This window comes from Cavia porcellus, unplaced genomic scaffold, assembly GCF_034190915.1.
Source record: "Cavia porcellus strain 051 isolate PalLab524CR breed Dunkin Hartley unplaced genomic scaffold, mCavPor4.1 scaffold_27, whole genome shotgun sequence".
In the NCBI taxonomy this organism is placed as follows: Eukaryota; Metazoa; Chordata; class Mammalia; order Rodentia; family Caviidae; genus Cavia; species Cavia porcellus.
In genome coordinates, this window is record NW_026947510.1 from 7,323,925 (window position 1) to 7,341,250 (window position 17,326).

At 51.8% G+C, this 17,326-nt stretch overlaps 1 protein-coding gene across 2 annotated transcripts in view; it reads right to left on the reverse strand.

Moving 5' to 3' along the window:
- Positions 1-2,301: 2,301 nt before the first annotated feature.
- Ruvbl1 (RuvB like AAA ATPase 1) overlaps positions 2,302-17,326 on the reverse strand; it is a 31,581-nt gene continuing 16,556 nt past the window's right edge. For both annotated transcript variants that reach the window (XM_003461489.5, XM_063237804.1), the window contains exons 5-11: positions 14,177-14,266; positions 13,269-13,418; positions 11,736-11,799; positions 10,383-10,581; positions 6,930-7,032; positions 3,197-3,288; positions 2,302-2,621 (exon numbers count right to left, since the gene is read on the reverse strand). In XM_003461489.5, coding sequence (XP_003461537.1) covers positions 2,462-2,621; positions 3,197-3,288; positions 6,930-7,032; positions 10,383-10,581; positions 11,736-11,799; positions 13,269-13,418; positions 14,177-14,266 — 858 coding nt within the window. In that variant the 3' untranslated portion in view covers positions 2,302-2,461. The remainder of the gene's footprint in view (positions 2,622-3,196; positions 3,289-6,929; positions 7,033-10,382; positions 10,582-11,735; positions 11,800-13,268; positions 13,419-14,176; positions 14,267-17,326) is intronic.

The window sequence follows — 17,326 nt, forward strand, 5'->3', positions numbered from 1 at the left end:
TTACAAAAGCCACACGTCTCTGGGATACAGCTCCGACTGCACAGGAGATAATGACTCTGAAGGAGGGGAGAGGGCAGGCTGGTCCAGACCGGGGAAGGAGGTGGGGGTGGGGGGTGGAGAACAGCACAGGCAATGCAGCCAGAGAATCCTGCTGCATCCTCCAGAGCAAGGCCTTCCAGGGTGGGCCCCCGGGACCTGAGAGAGGAGGGGACAAAGTGCAACCTCCTTTGGCAACCCACCACATTGCAGAGGTGGCTAAGGAAGTCACTTTCTGGTATAATCAAGGTGTGACCCTGTGTCTCCTGCCTGTCAATCTCAGGGGCGACCCTAAAAGGAAAGTAGATGTCTGCAGAGACCCCAACAGAGGACCAGGGTCCACCAACCAGGCTGAGACTGTCTTTCAAGAGCCCATCTGGTTCCCTGGCATCCAGACCATTAGCAGAGCAGACAGGAACTGGGATTTATGTCCTGGCCACCCAATCGCTCACTGGGAGGCACCCAAGAGCTTGGGCACACTCAGAATATTCAGCCACTGTCTCAGCCGCCCCCACCCCGCCTGACTTTTAATATTACAATTTTTCACGCTGGAACTGAAATAGTGCAAAAAATGGGGTTGCTGTAATTGTTGTTAGATTGTGTGTCAGGCTGATAAGATGTAACAAATATTTTCCTCCCCACCAGGGTCTGTTTCCCTCTTAGTAATGGATGGAGAAACTTCTCATAGTCTACAAGGGATTGGTCGTAAAAACTTCTCCTGGAAGATTAATGTAATAATCAAAGGCCTTACTGGGAAAAAATAGGAGGGAAATTAAAATAACCAAACCTTCCTACCTATCCAGAGCCATCTACCACCCTCAGAACACCAGTTCCCTGGGCATGCCTGTGGCCAGGACAAAAAGAGGTGGTGCCCAGGGGCCCAGAGAACAAGGCCATGCACCCCTTCCAAATCAGCCACAGTGGTGCTGGGGGCCCTGGACAGCTGAAGGACATTGTCCACGCTATGGCCAGGTCCACTGTCAAAAGGGTCCTTCTGTGCCTTGGGAGCCAGACCACTGTCAAAGGGGTCCTTCTGTGCTGTGGGATTCCTGACACCAATGCCAGAGCTGGCCACAGAAGAGTCGTAGGCCCCTTCCTCACTGCTGATGCTGCTGGCCTTGCTGCCCAGGTTCATCTCACACCTGCTCCCTCCTGCCAAATCGAGCCAGTCAAGCTCCACACGCTGAGGCAGGTGGTATAGCCATGGGAGGGAATGATAGGTGCAGACTCCCAGGGGCCCCTGTATCTGCAACTCATCTTCCTCCTCGGACATCCGCACCATCATCCCTGGCCTTCCCCGCAAGGCAAGACAAATACCAAGCACTAATGTGGACATCCGCACACTATGCCCTCCAGACCCATCGGGCCCAATTGCAGCCATGGGTCAGACCTGAGGGATGAGATATATCTGGCCGCCTGGTCCCCTTTTTGCTTGGGTTAAAGCAACAGCAGGACCCAGGTGGCCACATGGTCACATCACACTTCCCTGTTGCCTCATGACACAAAACCCTGTTTGTCCTTAGGGCAAGGAGCTTCCCATGCAGAGCTGCTGAGGGCTGCCCTACAGACACAGCTACAGTGACAAGGACACTAACGAACACAAAAGCCAATGGGATGTGTGCTCAAAGGCCAAAATAGGACCAGTATGAGACTACAACTGGAAGTACACTCAGCACCCATGGGTCCATAAATCAATGGGAAAGGAGGCGGTCTCTGGCTCAGAGTCCCCAATACCTGAGGTAAACATGAAGCCAGAGAGGAGCGTGGCCCTGTCCAGGAAGTGGGGTGGCACAGAGCACAGGGTGGAGGGGCACAGGGAACACTGACTGACACAATGCCAGTTGGGAGATCAAGGTGGCCACCTACAGTCCATGTCTGCAGTGAGACTCGAGATGGGCAATTTCAGTCTGGTCTTCCCTGAATGCAGGCCAGTTTGGAGAAAAGCACAGACAAACTCCACCTGGGAGACATGTGACACAAAACCTGACCAATCCTTGTCTGAATGCTGAAGCCATCAAAAACAAGGAAAATCTGGGGCACTTGGCATTGCTAGGAGGAACCTTGGAGATAAAACGAGCAGGCGTTCTGGGTGACAAAGGACAGAACCCACTGTAACAAGCCACCCACTAAGGTGTCAGTGACAAAGGTCCCAGCACCTGAGAGACTAAGGCAGGAGGATCACCATGAGTTCAAGGCCAGCCTGGACTACAAAGCAGCCTGTGAGGGTCTCAAGAAACAACAAAAAAAACTTACAGGAGAGAGAAGTATCACAAAAATAATCTATAATATTTTATTAGCAAACACATCAGGTAAGGTAGAGTTTCTTCAAAGCAACCACAGGAGAATAATGATAACAAAGCAAGCCTTCAGCACACGACAGCACAGCACACCATGGCTCCCAGGGTGGATGTGGGCATTGGCCACGTCACTTCATGTACTTGTCCTGCTGGTCGGCCAGGATCTTGGCCGAGGACTTGGCATCATAGAAGAGCTCACTGATCTCCTCTACGTGCTCCTTCTCGATGCCATCCTTCCCGTTAATCTTGGCCAGCAGGTTGGCAGGGGTCAGCAGCTGTACCGAGTACCTGCAGGGGACAGGGCCTGGTGAGCCTAGGGGCACCCCCGAGGCCCCCCATCTGCAGGCAGTGCAGCCACTTGCTGCAGACACAGCAGGAAAGGAGAGTGAGGTACTGTTTCTGAGCACTGCAGTCACAACCCATCTGAGAGGGGAGGCCACCAGAGCGACACACATGCCACCCCCACACCTTCACCACAGCCTCAAGTTCTCCAGTGAAGAACGTCACTGTTTGCCAAGGTGCTGCAGCCTCTGGTGTGTGCAGTGTTGGGCAGGTACCATCCAAGACAGCAGGAAATTCACACTCAGCCAGTCGGAAGCCCCACCCACCCAGGCTGAGATTCCATGATGTCCAGAGGCAGTGGCTTTCTTCTTGGGAGTGCAACTGACCCGGACACTGCCTATGCTAATACCTTTGAGTCACAGGAACCCGAGTCTGTCTACTCACCTAACCCCTCCCTCTCCCTGCCTCTCCAGAGGACACCCCCTGCTCACTGGCTCTGGCTCCCTCCCGCACCTCAAACTTGAACCCCAGCAGCAGGCAGAGCAGCGTAACCTGTGCCAGGGCAAGCGGTGTCCTCTCACCTCAGCGTAGTCTTGGTGCCAATCTCACCCAGGTGGTTCAGTGCCTCCTCACTGATGTTGATCCCCTCAGTCTGGGCTCGGATTTTAATGATCTTTTAAAGGAAAAGAAATAATCAGCATTGGACTACTTTTGGTATCTCATCTACAGTAAGTCTCGATTTTGCAGGGCTGGGAGTAGAACCCAGGGCCTCACGAGTGCCAGGTCAGTGAAATGGCATGGGACTCAATCCAGTCTTACCAGGTGCCTGCAATGCTGTCATCTCACCCTGCACAGGTTGTAGGGCAGGAAGCTGGTAGCTGCACCCCTCTAGAGCATGTGCCACCTTCAAGTCTACCTGATGGTGGCACAGCTGGTGCATGGCACTCATCTGACTAAAGGTGAGCCCCAGCCTGCCTGGCACTGGGAGCCGGGCCCTCTTCCCAGCCTGCCCGCTGCCCCTACAGCTGTACACTTCCTCTCCAGCTGGGCATCACTGCCTAGCAGCACTCAGGTAAGAAGGGACATTTTTTATGTTGTTTGATAAATATGATAGCTAAATAAATCAAAAAAAGTTACTTTTAAAGATTCCCCAGCCTGCACAGCATCGCTGGGAGATATCTAATCTATCAAGAGGCGGCTGTGGCGGGATCCTGGCGGGCACAGGGTGGAGGCAGTGTGGTTGCCGTCACTCGGTGGCATGGGGTCTGCAGCACAGCCGCGCTGAGTGATAAGGGCCAGCAGGATAATGATGTTGTGTGTTGTGGAGCTGAGATAACTCGAGGACTTCGAGCCTCATATAATACAGGAATTTTTCACTCTGGCAGCTCCGTAAACAAGATATCAAGAAGCCCTTGTTTAAATTAAACCCATAAAAACAGCCGGGTGAGGCCCAAGAACTGGAAAGCTGAGTCCCAGCTCTGCCTCCCAGAAGGATAAGAGCCAAGTGCTGACCCAACCTCGCAGACAAGAGTCCAGGCTCCAGGACCCCTGGCTGGGAGTCCAGATGGGATGGGCCTGTCCTGAGTGCCAGGTCAGTGCCTTGGATCGGTGACCAAGGCCACCACAGCCTGAGGCGCTGCCAGCAGAGACTTCGCTTGGTTCACAGAGGATCAGAGGGCAAGCCCTGCACAAGACCCCTTGATTCCTGCACACTTCAGTCACCCAAGGGCCAGGTAAGTTACAGACTCTCATCATACATATCCCCAGGGGCTCAAAAGATCAAGCACTGTCGGACTTGAAGCCTGCACACCAGGAGCTCCCCACTAAGAGCTCCTCCCAGGCTGCAGGCTCCCTGGTTGATGACTGAAGCCAAAGGCAGCCAACCAGCACTGAGAAGACAGCATCCCCTGATGTATCCAAGGCTTCTGGCTGAGGCTTCGGCTCTGCAGGAACAGCACCCATGGGGATGTCCTGACATCCTGGGGAGACACATGTACTGAGCCACAGCACTTGGCCAAGGACAGCACGTTGGACCAAGTATGCCTGTCTGCAGGCTCCAGGGATAGCACAACGCACTGCTCCTTGCTCCCCTGACCTGTCACTCACTGCTTGGTCACCTGCAGGCACAGGGTATGGGGGCAGCAAGATGGAGCAGGGGGGCGGATGACACAAGCACATAGGGCTGGGCTGAGGTGACCACAGAGCTGGCAAGAAGAAAGCACAGCACTGACTCAGGTGGAGATGGCCTGGGGCGGCACAGGTCACTGCTGTGGGCATGGTACTTTACATCCTGAGGCAGGCTGTGCCATGGCTCTGGGCTTGAATGGATGGAGCAAAGCAATGTGAACTGGCATGGTAGGGGGTCCCATCTCTGTCACTCACTGTATGGCCATGAACCTGTATTTTTCAAGTCTCAAACCCTGGTTACTGTAACAAGGACCATGCAGGGATCCATGATAAGCATTAAGCCACTGACATCGCCAACAGCAGTGGCAGCAGGAAGAATGATGGTGCAGCCACTAAGTCCTGGTGACATCTCAGCAGGTGCCAGATCTCTTGCTGAGCAGGAGAGGGTTGAGGTTTAGAGATGCACCGGGTAGCCCAAGTCATTCAGAGGGTACAGAGGACCACAGGGCACTCTGAGGGCACCTGGCCTGCTGCAGGTGCAGGGCTGCCTCCTGTGGGACACCAGGGCTTCGCTGACTGTGACAGCAAAGTGCTCTGCAGCGTACTGAGGACTGAAGGTTCCTAGGGACAGTCGAAGACTCTCTGCTTCTGTCTCTGCCTCTGCTCAGTGGTCTCCTGGGATCCACCTGACCCTTGCCCGGAGCAGCAAGAGCCCCCACCTGGGGATGGGCCCAGAAGTCAACATCATCCCCTACTACAGTACACAGTGGCGCTACAAGCTTCACTGCCTCAACACCATCAGCCTGGTCTCAGAGGGGTCTGGCCCAGGAAACATGCACTAGCCTATCCTGGTTGCTGTCATAAGAAATGCCACACAGCCCAGCCAGCCAGGCCTCTAAGGGTGCTTGACAGCCCCAACAATTCCAAAGGCCCTACTCTCAAACTGCCAAGACAGCCCTCCTGGGGCACCTCCAGGCAGTGACCAAGAGCATGGAACAGAAGGCCTAAACTTCTGCCTCACCCCCATCACCTCCTGGCCACTAAACCTGGACAAATCACTCAGCTTGAGCTTCAAAGTCTTCTGTGGGAATGGAAATAGTGCTGGCCTCCTGGCATGGGATCACCAGGGAAGCAAGGGAACCATGCAGGCAGGCCTGTCCAGGGCTCAGCTCTATGCCCAGCAAGAAGCCCACGCCCCAGTGAGCCCTGGGGTCTAGGCACAGCGCACCAAGGACCATACAGCATCCACAGCTCCAAGTATGCCTGATCCTATGGAGAGAGACCCCAGGCAAGGGCAAGCAGAGCAAAGAGCTCCACATGTGCTGTCCTGTGGGATACCAGCCCAGGGACAGGACTTGGTCTGGCTTTGTGTACCAGCCATGCAGCTCAGTGGCCCAGCCATGGCAGGGGAAGTCCACAGTCATCTTGAGGAATACCTGGAACTACGGAACTCATGGGAGACCAGACATGCCAGCATTAGGGGCCCTGACGATAACAGGCACACAAATCAAGCAAGGGCCTCCTGTGAGACAGGACTGTACCCCACAGGACAGACTCAACCCAACCCCATCACTACCAGCCCAGGCCCAACCCAAGGCACTTGTGTGGCTCTGCAGAAGGCACTGTGTACTGGGCCCAGAGACATGGCCCAATGTCCAGTGTGAGGCTCTTCCTGCAAGGCCACAGACCTGTCTCAGGTGCCCCTCTGAGCCATGGGACGCTACTTCACCAAGATTGCTAGGGACCTGGTGGCAGCCCTCAGAAACTTATGCTGCAAAGCCACAGGCCTTGGCAGACCTCCTGAAACTGAGCACCGTCCAGCATGGCAGACAGATGCTACTACTAAGGCCCCTCCAGGTTCCCGGGCTGCATCCCACACCCCAAGAGCTGCCCGTGCCGTGCTCTGCTAAACAGAGGAGCACATGGCTCCATCCTCTGGGCAGAAGGGCATGGCAGGGTCTGGCTGGGGTCACACCAGACGACTTCTAAGTCATTGCCTCCCTTTGCCAGGGCCACTGGCCTCCCCAGTGACTGCCTTTAGGCCCTCATCTCACAATTCTTGTCCCCAAGCTCATCAGGAAGGGACTGGCAAGACAGATCAGCCACGCCCTGGTTCTATAATAACTCAACCATGTCCAGCCACTGCAACTGTCTTTCAGACAGGAGAGCTGGGCCTCGGAAGCTCACCTGTTTCATCTCTTGCGGTGTGTACAGCATGGTCCGGATGATCATCACACGGTCCAGGAGGTCTAGAGGGATGCCGTGTGGAGAGGTGATGTCCTCAGTGCCCCTGCAAGGGCCAGACACAGTCCCATCACTAAGTTTCTCCAAGATAGGACACTGGACCCTGGATTCCAGAGTGGGCACCTTGACCACAGGGCAGCTGGTCAGTATCCGAGAACCAGAGCCAGGCACAAGGAAACCAACAGACATGCAGGCAGCCTGAGCAAGCATCTCCATCCACTTAGAAACTACCCAGGATCACAGGAAATTTGGCAAAAAGCAAAAAACACAAGAAATCATCCTTGGCAATAATCTAAGGTACTCAAAAAGCTTTCATATATGCATTTTCACAGAGAGACTAAGCATACATATGCTTTTGGTCTCAGTTGCTTCAGTCCTAATAATCTTTTCTTGACTATTTACCTAATAAAGGATCAAGTACGGTACTGAACCCCAAGTGCTGAGCATTGTATAGCTTCCACTGTTGCAGTTACATTACCAGTGCACACAGCCAAGCACATTTCCCCTGCCTGCTGCAGTGCCAGACAGGACCCCAAATAGCCATGTGAATGAATGTGCTGCTGTCCTAAACAATGAAAAGGGTCTGGGATATAGCTACGTGCAAAAGCTCTCAGGTCAATTCTCAGTACTCAGTAGACAGTCACAATAGATAAGACAGACAAATAGACATATATAAATTGGAGGGTTTTATTTTGTTTGTGGTGTTGAGATCAAAGCCAGGGCCTGTGCATGTTAGGCAGGGTCTCTACCACTGAGTTACATCCTAGTCCAAAAAACTGGAGTTTTAAATCAAAATTTAAAACTTGTATGTGACACTATCCAAAAAATGAAAAGACTACCCAGGGAATGGAAGAAAATATTTACAAACCACAGACATGACAGAGGTCTAGTATCCAGAATATACAAATAATTCTTACAACTCAATAAAAAGATTAATCTTCTAATAACAAATGGGTAAAAGATTTGAACATTTTTCCAAAGAAAATACACATATGGCTAATAAAATACAATAAATAATGTTCACCAGCAATAAGCACCAGGAAATGCAAACCCACGACATCACTTCACACAAGGGCAAGCCAAGTGCACAGGCAGCCTGGGCCCCAACCGGTATCCTTGGTCTCTACCTCTGACCATTGCATAATTCCACAAAAAAAATGCTGCTACACAAGAGTGAAGGGACTCATTTGAGGTCACGCAATCCCACAGGACCAATTCCTATGCCACTTCCTGTGGAACCTGGCTCACACTTGGATTCACACCCCAGGAAACACAAGCCACCAGGGCACAGTTCGGCCAAGGCTCAGCTCATAAGGGCCACTGAGAGCCAGGAAGATGACAAGAAACCAGAGGCAAATGGAGTGCAATGGCACGAGGGACACCGTGATGGCTGTGTACACAGTACCCAGAGTTCTCTGATGCTACCTCCATGCAGCACCACCTCCTAGCTGGATCCCACTCACTACCTGGCATGACAGCTTGTTACCAGGAGATGGCCTTATTAGCCCACAACACATCAAGCACCTTGAGGTCACTTGAGAAGACCAGGAGGTCCTCAGGAAGTGTCATTTCGTTTTCGAACTCTAGGGGGAACACTAGCAGGGGGCAGGCAATGGCAGCTTATCAGATGTTGCCCAGATTTATCAGTGTTCCACAAAGTTTGTTACAGCACATCCTACCCAGTCTTATCGGGAGCCTGGACTGTGTGTGGCATCACCCTGATGCTTCTGTCCCTCCTTGTAGTATGGGTGTCTGAGACACACAGAGTACTCCCCATAATGTGAGTAGGTTTTTTTTTTTTTTTACCATGACTGTGTTGTCATCATTAGTACTAGGACTTAGTTTCCAAAAGCATTCAGTACCAAGATCCTTTACTAGAGGTCTACAGCTGACCAGAGCTTCATATCCACTGGCCAGGTCCTCAGATCAAAGCCACCTTCCTGTGCCCCTTGTCCTGGGCAGGGCTAATGCCCATAGGACCTGGCATCTACCAGGTTATGGGGGGGGGCGCCTATAAGCACAGCCCACCAGCAGGGGGCACCACATATCCATGCTGAGCACCTTACCAGCTGAGCTGCCACATGGGAGCCAGGTCTGACCCAGGCCAGGCAAACCCAACAAGTCTAACAGGTCACCTGACACAAGCTGCCTTCTCCAAGATGGAAAGAAACATCAGCAGGAGTGATCCTTCTCAGGGCCTCGGAGTGGCATCCAGGATGCCACAGGGACCCAGATGAAGTTTTTGTTTTGTTGGTACCGGGGATCAAACTCACGACTGCATGCTTGAAGGCAGGTGCTTATGCTGCTGAGCTAAATCCCCAGCCCTAGATGAGGTATTCAGATCTCAACTGCCAGTGGGAACAGCCCTGGGGGACCAGCAGAATAGTCATCCTCTGTGGGCCACCTGAGCTAGCTGCTTGGGATTTGGTCAATGCCTCCATCAAAAGCTCATGACATTCTTAGATACAGTCCCTCAGCCACAGGTGACCCAGGCAGTCAGCAGCTCTAGCTTTAGCTATCCTGAGATACTCATTGATGGCAGGGTCCTCATCCTCAACCCGCTCTGGTGCAGGTTTTGGAAGAGGCCCTTCCTCACCAGGCATAGTGGTGCATGCCTGTATTGTCTGGGCTACAAAGTGAGTTCAACGCCAGTCTGAGCTGCAGAGTGAGACCCTGGTTCAAAAAGACTAAAAAGAGAGGCCCTTCCTGCGCTGCCCTGCAGAACACCAGTACTCAGGTCCTCCTAGGCCCACAGAAAGCTCAATGAGCAGTAAAACTGTCAAGTTCCAGGAGCACGGACACCAGGGCTTGACAGATGGGGGAGATGGTGGGCTCTCTGGGGTTTGGGGCCCTTCAAAATACTTAGGAGAAGCAGGACACATGAGACGTCTGCAGCTGCAGCTGGGCCTGGAGCACTCAATACCCAGGGCCAAGAGCAGTCACCAAGGGGGCCTGCGTGGAGAGGCAGGAAGCTTCACGGTGGCTCAGGGCAGCAATCAGGTAATCACAAAGACCCTTAATGACAAGGGACAAATTACCATGCTGCTCAGTTTTCTCACCTGAAAATGAGGACAACAAAGCTTCTCAGAGTTAGACCTAGGATTCAAGAGACTGGCACAGAAATTATCAACAGCCACCTCACCTGCTCTCAGCTTTGCACAGCCAATGAAATGACCAAATCTTAACACCTCACAGTCACCCTGGGACCATGTGAGAGACCCTCTGGTCAGTGTGGTCACTGCCCCAGTGACCATGCTGAAATGAGGCTGAGGACTAGACACTGTGGCATGTTCTCTTTTCAAAAGCTAGCCCATCCCAACCTCATGACATTCAGGGCTACACAAAGGGCCCAAGGAACCCAGGAGCCCAGGAGCCCAGGCAGAAGTGGCCACCCACCTGATGACACAGTTGCCACGGTTTGACGCAAAGATGACAATGGGGGCAATGGAGGACTCCAGAGCGCGGTGCAGGTAGGTGAAGCACTCGATGTCCAGCATGTGGACCTCATCCACAAACAGCACGCCCGGGACCAGCTCCGCGATGCCCTGATCGATGTACTTGTTTACCACCTTGTTGATCTCCCCTCGAAGTTTGTCTGGGAGATGACAGGGTGGGTGGGGTCAGCCCCTGCAGGAAGAGCTACTTTTCTTCCCTACCCTTCCCAGTCTAACCCAAACCCTGCAGCCTGGGCTCCTACAAGCTAGGTGGCCCAGGCAGGGTCTGCCCCACTCCAGGATTCAGTGTCACCATCTGAAAATGGGAAGAATCCCACCTAATGGTCACAGCCTTCCCTGAAAATGAGTTCACTTAAGTCTGCAAAACAGCTTTCACAAGATGATTTTGCAGAGGACAGCCTTCAGGCCACCCTGCTGCCTTGCCTCACAGCACCTGACCTGTCACACTCCCTCTGTGCCTTATTATCTCCCAGCACCCATCTCACTTCTGATCCTGACAAGAGGTGGGGAGCGCGTGAAATGAGTTTTCATATGCAAATTTCCCTGTCCCTCCTCAGTCAATGATGGGTCCATGGTTAGCCCCATGTAACAAAGCGCTGGTTAATTAACTTTCAATCAAGTGCAGACAGACTGCTCCGGTTAAGGAGGCCTGGAGGGCTGAGAGCTCTTAAAAAAGAAAAAAAAAAGGGGACAAGGCTCTCAAAAGTTACTTCAGGTCACAGCCCTCATTTTCCAAGCCAGCTCCTGTGCTGTTCACAAAGAAACAACAGGAAGACCTGATACAGCGGCTTCGCTAGGCCTTGGACAGGAACTGTCACAGGGCCCGTGTGCTACCCCATGCAGAAGAAGCCACAAAAGGTCCCCCAGCTGCTTGCCGGCTACAGTCTCAAGGTAATAGTGGCTTTCATGTTCAGCCAACATTTTAAGATGACAAAATTCCAGGTGGTAATAAGAGAGAAAAGGGCTTGAAGCTGGGGAGCCAACAGGTCAGTAAGGCCCACCCTGGAGCTGGTGTTCACTGTGGAGCAGTGCCTGGAAGCTGGCAGGTGGTAGAGTGGGGAAGAAGGGGCACCACATGTCTGGGACCTCAAAGAAAGCAGAAACTAAGGTGGCTGAGAGGTCAGAGAACACCACGGCTGATGGCTCGAATTCTGGGGAAGAAGGTGCTTCAAGTGGCACAGGCCAGGTCAGGGTGCCCTCCCAGGGCCACAGTACACACTGGGACCCAGATCTGCCCATCACCACCTGCCCAATCGGCCCTGCTTCAGGCTCACAGTCGCGTCATGTGCCCCACCTGTGATTTCTGTCTTCTTCGGCTTCATCAGCTGGCCCATCATGGACAGGATGTCTTGGCCACCCTGCCAATGAAACACAGCAGTTGGCCTCACTACTGCAAGTTCCTAAGTTAGCTCCATGTGGATCCTGCAGTGTAGACACCAATACACCTCCCCTGGGAGGCCTGAGGAGCCTCTGGACTCAGAAAAATTTTTAGCAATAAGGCTCAAATGTATTTCATGGGAAGTAAAAGCCAGCTCGCTCCCAATCCTTCCCCTTGACTAGCCATGCAGCACTTTGAACGCTTCCCCGGACTCCCATGAGTTTAGACTTAGAGCCTTTGCAAATTCCAGTGCAGTTGAGGCAAAGGCACACTCTTTCCTGGGAAGCTCAAGTTCTTACTAATAGTCAGGCCCAATGCCCTCTGGGCCCATGTCCCAGCCCAATGCTCCTGCTCCCTTGGGAACTAATGGATGGTCAAGAGTCAGTGTGAAACCCCACTGTAACCTATGGCCTTCCCTCCTTTCCTAAACTCAGTCTCGGGGTCCCTGCAGGATGGCTGCCCGAGGGACCAGTTCATTATCCACCTTTGTTCTCCTGCCAGCTCCAAAAAGAGCAGGGATCATCTGGGGGTCACAGGCCACAGGACTCAGGTAGCTCACTAAATGCTCAACACTAAGGAAGCAAATGTTTCCTAGGTCTTCACATCTGACTCTCAAAACAGCTCTGTTCTCTAGGAAGCAGCATAAGATCACTGAGTCTCAAATCTCAGAAAGCCCAGAGACCCAGCTTTGTGGGTAGTGACAGGGCTACTGGCTTCCCCACCCCACTCCAAGGCCTCTGGACTCATCTGGGAGACTCATGACCCACCTCCCCAGGGGGCCTGCTGGCCCATAGCAGGTGCCAACAACCTGAAACCCATCAACCCTTCCCTGCAAGTGAAGAGATGGCCTTTTAGGGTGAAGGTGAAATCAAACTGAAAGGCCACCAGCAGAGAGCAGCTGTGCTTCTCTGCTTTGAGTCACATATTTTCCAGAACTGCCATAGACAATGCACACTTTCCCACATTTTATTAGCAAGGTATAAGTGTCCTTCTTGTCTAGAGGTACACACCACAGTTCTAGCTCAAAGCCAAAAATCTCGAGATTTCACTCAGTAGAGACAGAAATGCAGCTGTCAGGCTTTCCAAAATCCTGTACAGGACCCAAGAACACTCTACCCTCTGCCAGGAATACCTGGAGCTGCCAGTCTCCAGCCTACTGCTGGAGAGCAGCCACGAGGCCACTGGCTGGCAAGCTCGGGCCAGGGGGTTGGCTGGGACAGGAACAATGCGCACGAAATCATCTGTGACTCGTGCATTTGAATCAGAACAAAGGAGCCCTGCATAGCTCATGTTGATGTTAATTGCTGAACATCACAGACAGAAAAGGCCCGCCTGCCTCCCAAAGCGGCAGTGAGACTCCGACAGTTTACTTCCAGAGATTCACAGCCCACACACAAAAGCCTGAAGTGCTAGTCAACCCAGCAGAAGCGATGGAATACACACTCGTACCTGCGGCCGTGCATTGGCCACATCCAAGTCATGTAAGGTCACATCCTGAATGATTTCCTTCTTCTTATGCACGTCCCCCTTCGGTAAGGGCACATATTCTTCAGCCTCAAGGTCAAATTCTGTGGCATAGGTGTCGCACCTGCCCTGCCTCTGCAGAAAGAGAAACACAAGTGCCCATGAGCTTCCACTGCCAAGGCCCCAGGTGGCACAGTGCTAAGTGAGATAAAGGTCTCAGTTCCCAGCAGCGGGCCCAAGAGCTCTTTGACAAACTCCAAATATGTCCCACACCCCTGCTGCCAGGAGAAGTCAGCTATCAGCTCATCGGCGGGCTCCAAAACTCCAGTTGAGAAACACCTGATACTTTCTCCAAGAATCTCTCCCCTCTTTCTTTTAACCGTATGCAGTTCCTGATAAAGGGCAAATCCAAGAGATTAACTGGAGACAGAGGGAGCTTCTCAGGCTGCTTTGTAGGTGGGTGATTTATCGTATGATATGAAATATTATGCTCATCCATTAAACCGTGAGCGAACTATAAGGACACTGGGGATCAGATAGAGAAGGGTGCCAACTAGCACAGTGCTCCTCCCCACATGCAAAGATCTCAGGAAGGAAACACCAAAGCGATAAAAAGGAGATTAAATGCACTGCACATTTCAATTTGAAAATGACTAAAGTTGTTTTGGTTTCTCACTCTGTACTCCCCCTCTAAGCAGGCTTTAGGGTTTTTCTAACAGACCGTTGATCGTGAGAATGTTAAAGGAGGAAGGTAAAGGAAAGCAAAGTTTTTTCTGTGTAAGGGGCAGTTGCTAAGCCTGGCTCTGCAGGGCACTGATGCCAGCCCCTCACATCTGTGCCCTGTGCAAGGGCCCCTTAGCACCCGGGCCCCTTCTGCAGACACGGTGTCTTACCTTCACGGCACCACTATTGGCTTCGATGTAAATCACATCTCCAGCCTCCACTCGCTCTTTCTGCAAACTTTCAAAGATGCTGGGGTCCAGCTGAAACAATGAGGGGCACTCAGAGAGCTGTAGCGCACATTCCATTTCCTTCTGACCCCTTCCGGGGAACTTTCCGTGACAGCCAGTACCTGTATGGAGCGCGTCTCCCTATCTGGGATGCCAGAGCCCGAAGTGCTGAGCAGATAAGCACGAGAGGCCCAGGATACTGCTCTCCTTCCTCTCCCCTCCACCCCCCAGAGGTTGGAAACTGACAGGTGGATTTTTTCTCATTTTGCTGGATTGCAGTACTGGGGATTGAACTCAGGGCGCCTCAGCATCAAGCTAGGCTTTAAGCCCTTTTTTATTTTTCTGAAATGTTCTCACTCAGTTGCTAAGTTGCCCAGGCTAAGCTTGAATTTATGATACTCCTGCCTCAGCATCTCAGAGGTCTGCAATTACAAGTACGCGCCACAACACCCAACTAACAAAGGGCTTTAAAAGACGACTTTGGCTGCCTTTGGAGGGGCCCACACTGCCCATGGGTTCCTGCCCACACCCTCTGGCGAGCACTGTCCCTGCTCCCCTCCCTGTTCTCCCCACCCAGGTTTGGGGGTGTACTCTCCCCCAGTGAGGCAACTGCTGGTGGTGTAATGGTCTCCAGGCAACAGCTGCAGGCTTGTGTTGCTGGACCAGGCTCTGCCCTGGGTTCCCCATCTACATAGCAGCACCAAGTGTAATTCCAGGGGGGCACAGCCCAAAAGGAAGCATGTGCCAGCAACCTCTTAGCCAAGGACCCGAGTCCTCTGCATCCACAGCAGGGCTGCTTTTCCCAGCCCCCCAGAGTTACGCCCCGGGGGCAGCTCCCTCACTAAGGACCCAGCATTTAATGCAAGTTTCTCCAGATTAAACTTCAAGGAGAGCTGTATTATATAATAGGGCTGTGGTAGGAAACACTTGGACTCTGCCCCAAACAAAATTAACGAGGAAAACCTGGGGCTGGCAAAAGCAGCCAGACACAGAACAACGCACACTGTATGATTTCGCTTCCTGGACGTCCCCTAGAAAAGCTGGTCTGCAGAAAAGAAAGTACATCAGTGGTTGCCCAGGGCTAGGGCTGGGGACGGGCAGTGCCTATTACTGGAAGCACGTTTCTTCTGGGAGTGGAGAAAATCTTCTAAAATTAGATTGTGGCAATGGGTATATGACTGTGCAAGTAATTTAACATTCCCTAAACTGCTTAAAATGGGCAAATTGTACACAGAATTGTTTTTCAACAAAGCTGTTCCAAAGCCATTGTCCCAGCAGCAGACTAGGCACCCTCCTTTGGCTGGCTGTGTGGCTTTGGGACAGTGCCCGGCTTCCCAGAGCAGGCATGGGAAGGGCAGGCGAGACATCAATGCTGGTCTCCTTGCTGAGCTGCAGAAGCTACTCACAAACTCAAATACATTTTGAGGTCCTTCTCTCCTGACACCTTTTACCTATGCTAAAAGTACACAAAAGTATTCATTTTAGAAGGAAAATTTATATTCTTCTTTGTTATTTTCTTAAATATACTATGCAAAGCAGTTAAAATTTAAACCGCATTCCTTTAGACAACACTGATAACTGTACTTTTTTTTTTCTTTTTCTTTTTGAGACAGGGTCTACTATGTAGTTTCAGGCCAGCCTTGAACTCACTATGTAGCTCAGGCTGGCCTCACAACAATCCTCCTGCCTCAGCCTTCTAAGTGCTGGGATTACAGGCATAAGCCACCAGACACTGCTGCCTGGAGCATTTTTATATCGGTTAATTTCCCAAATGAACTGACTAAAGAGGTAAAGGCTGAAAGGTGGAGTATCCCTACTAAGGGATCTAATTAATGCCATTGGAGTGACAAGGGGGAGGTATAAAAGAGATGCCTAGGGCAAGCTCCTGAGAGGGAGGTCCTGTAGGAAAAAGAAAAATGGCCCACTGAGCAAGTGATGTTTTTATGATCTCCATAAAGCAGTGACTAAGAAACAACCTCACAGAATCAGAGAACCATAAAATCACAGTACAGAGTAAAGATGGAGAAATTATCTATAGCAGTTTATAGATGAGAAAACTGAGTCCCAGAGAGTGCAGATGACTTTTAGAGTTGCATGGCAGCTGGCAGGCAGACAGCCCTACCCCTGAACCAGCTGTGCCACTGCAGGGTGACCTTCATCTCTGGGAGCCCTGGTCCCTCACTTGTGGACAAGGAAATGAGATACACATGTATGCACATGTAGAGCTATAAATGACATTACATGCAATCTTTGTGGAAGCTCTTACCCCATGCCTGGCACACAGAATAAATGAGAGGTAAAGTGATAATGTCAAATATTAATAATAATAACAATAATAATGAAGAGTCTACAGTCCCAATCACCCCATTTCTCTCCCTGAAGGCTCTCATCAAAATTCCCACTGCAAGTTATGAGTTCTGTCCTTGTAACTGTGAGATAAGCAATCATTACTCCCAGTTACCACAGGGAGAGGCATTGGTCAGAGACCAGGTTGCTTTCCTAATGCCACAGAGCTATGGTAGCACAGCCAGGATCCCCACAAGAATGATGCCAAAAGTCACGCTGTTCCCTGGGGTGCCTGCTGCCCACATCTTGAAGGTTCATGGGATGATGTCTGAGGAAGGTCCCCAACAGGTCTACAACATCACCTCTCTACAGGGCCTGACTCAGGTTTCTAGGCCCCATGTAAGTAACTAGTTAGGAGTCTATGGTGGCCCCAGGGAGCTGTCTGTCCCCTGCCATCACTGCCATGCTTCCTGTGCCATGCTTCTGGCACACTTCCTGTGCCAAGTGAGCACTGGAAACTGGGAAAACTAAGGCTCAGGCTCAGAGGAAGGCCCAGGCCTCCAGCCACAGTCATGAGACAGGGTACAGGTTGGCAGAGGTGATCCTTTGCTTAACTGCCAGGTAATGTTTTCACATACACACATGAGTGAATAACAAAATGAGTAAGAAAGGTAAGCCATGGGCAAGCGACTATAGTCCCAGCTGCCCAGGAGACTGAGGCAGACAGATCACAAGTTCAAGGACAATCTGCGCACCACCTCAAAAAATAACAAAGTTGGGCCAGGGATTTAGCTCAGCAGCATAAGC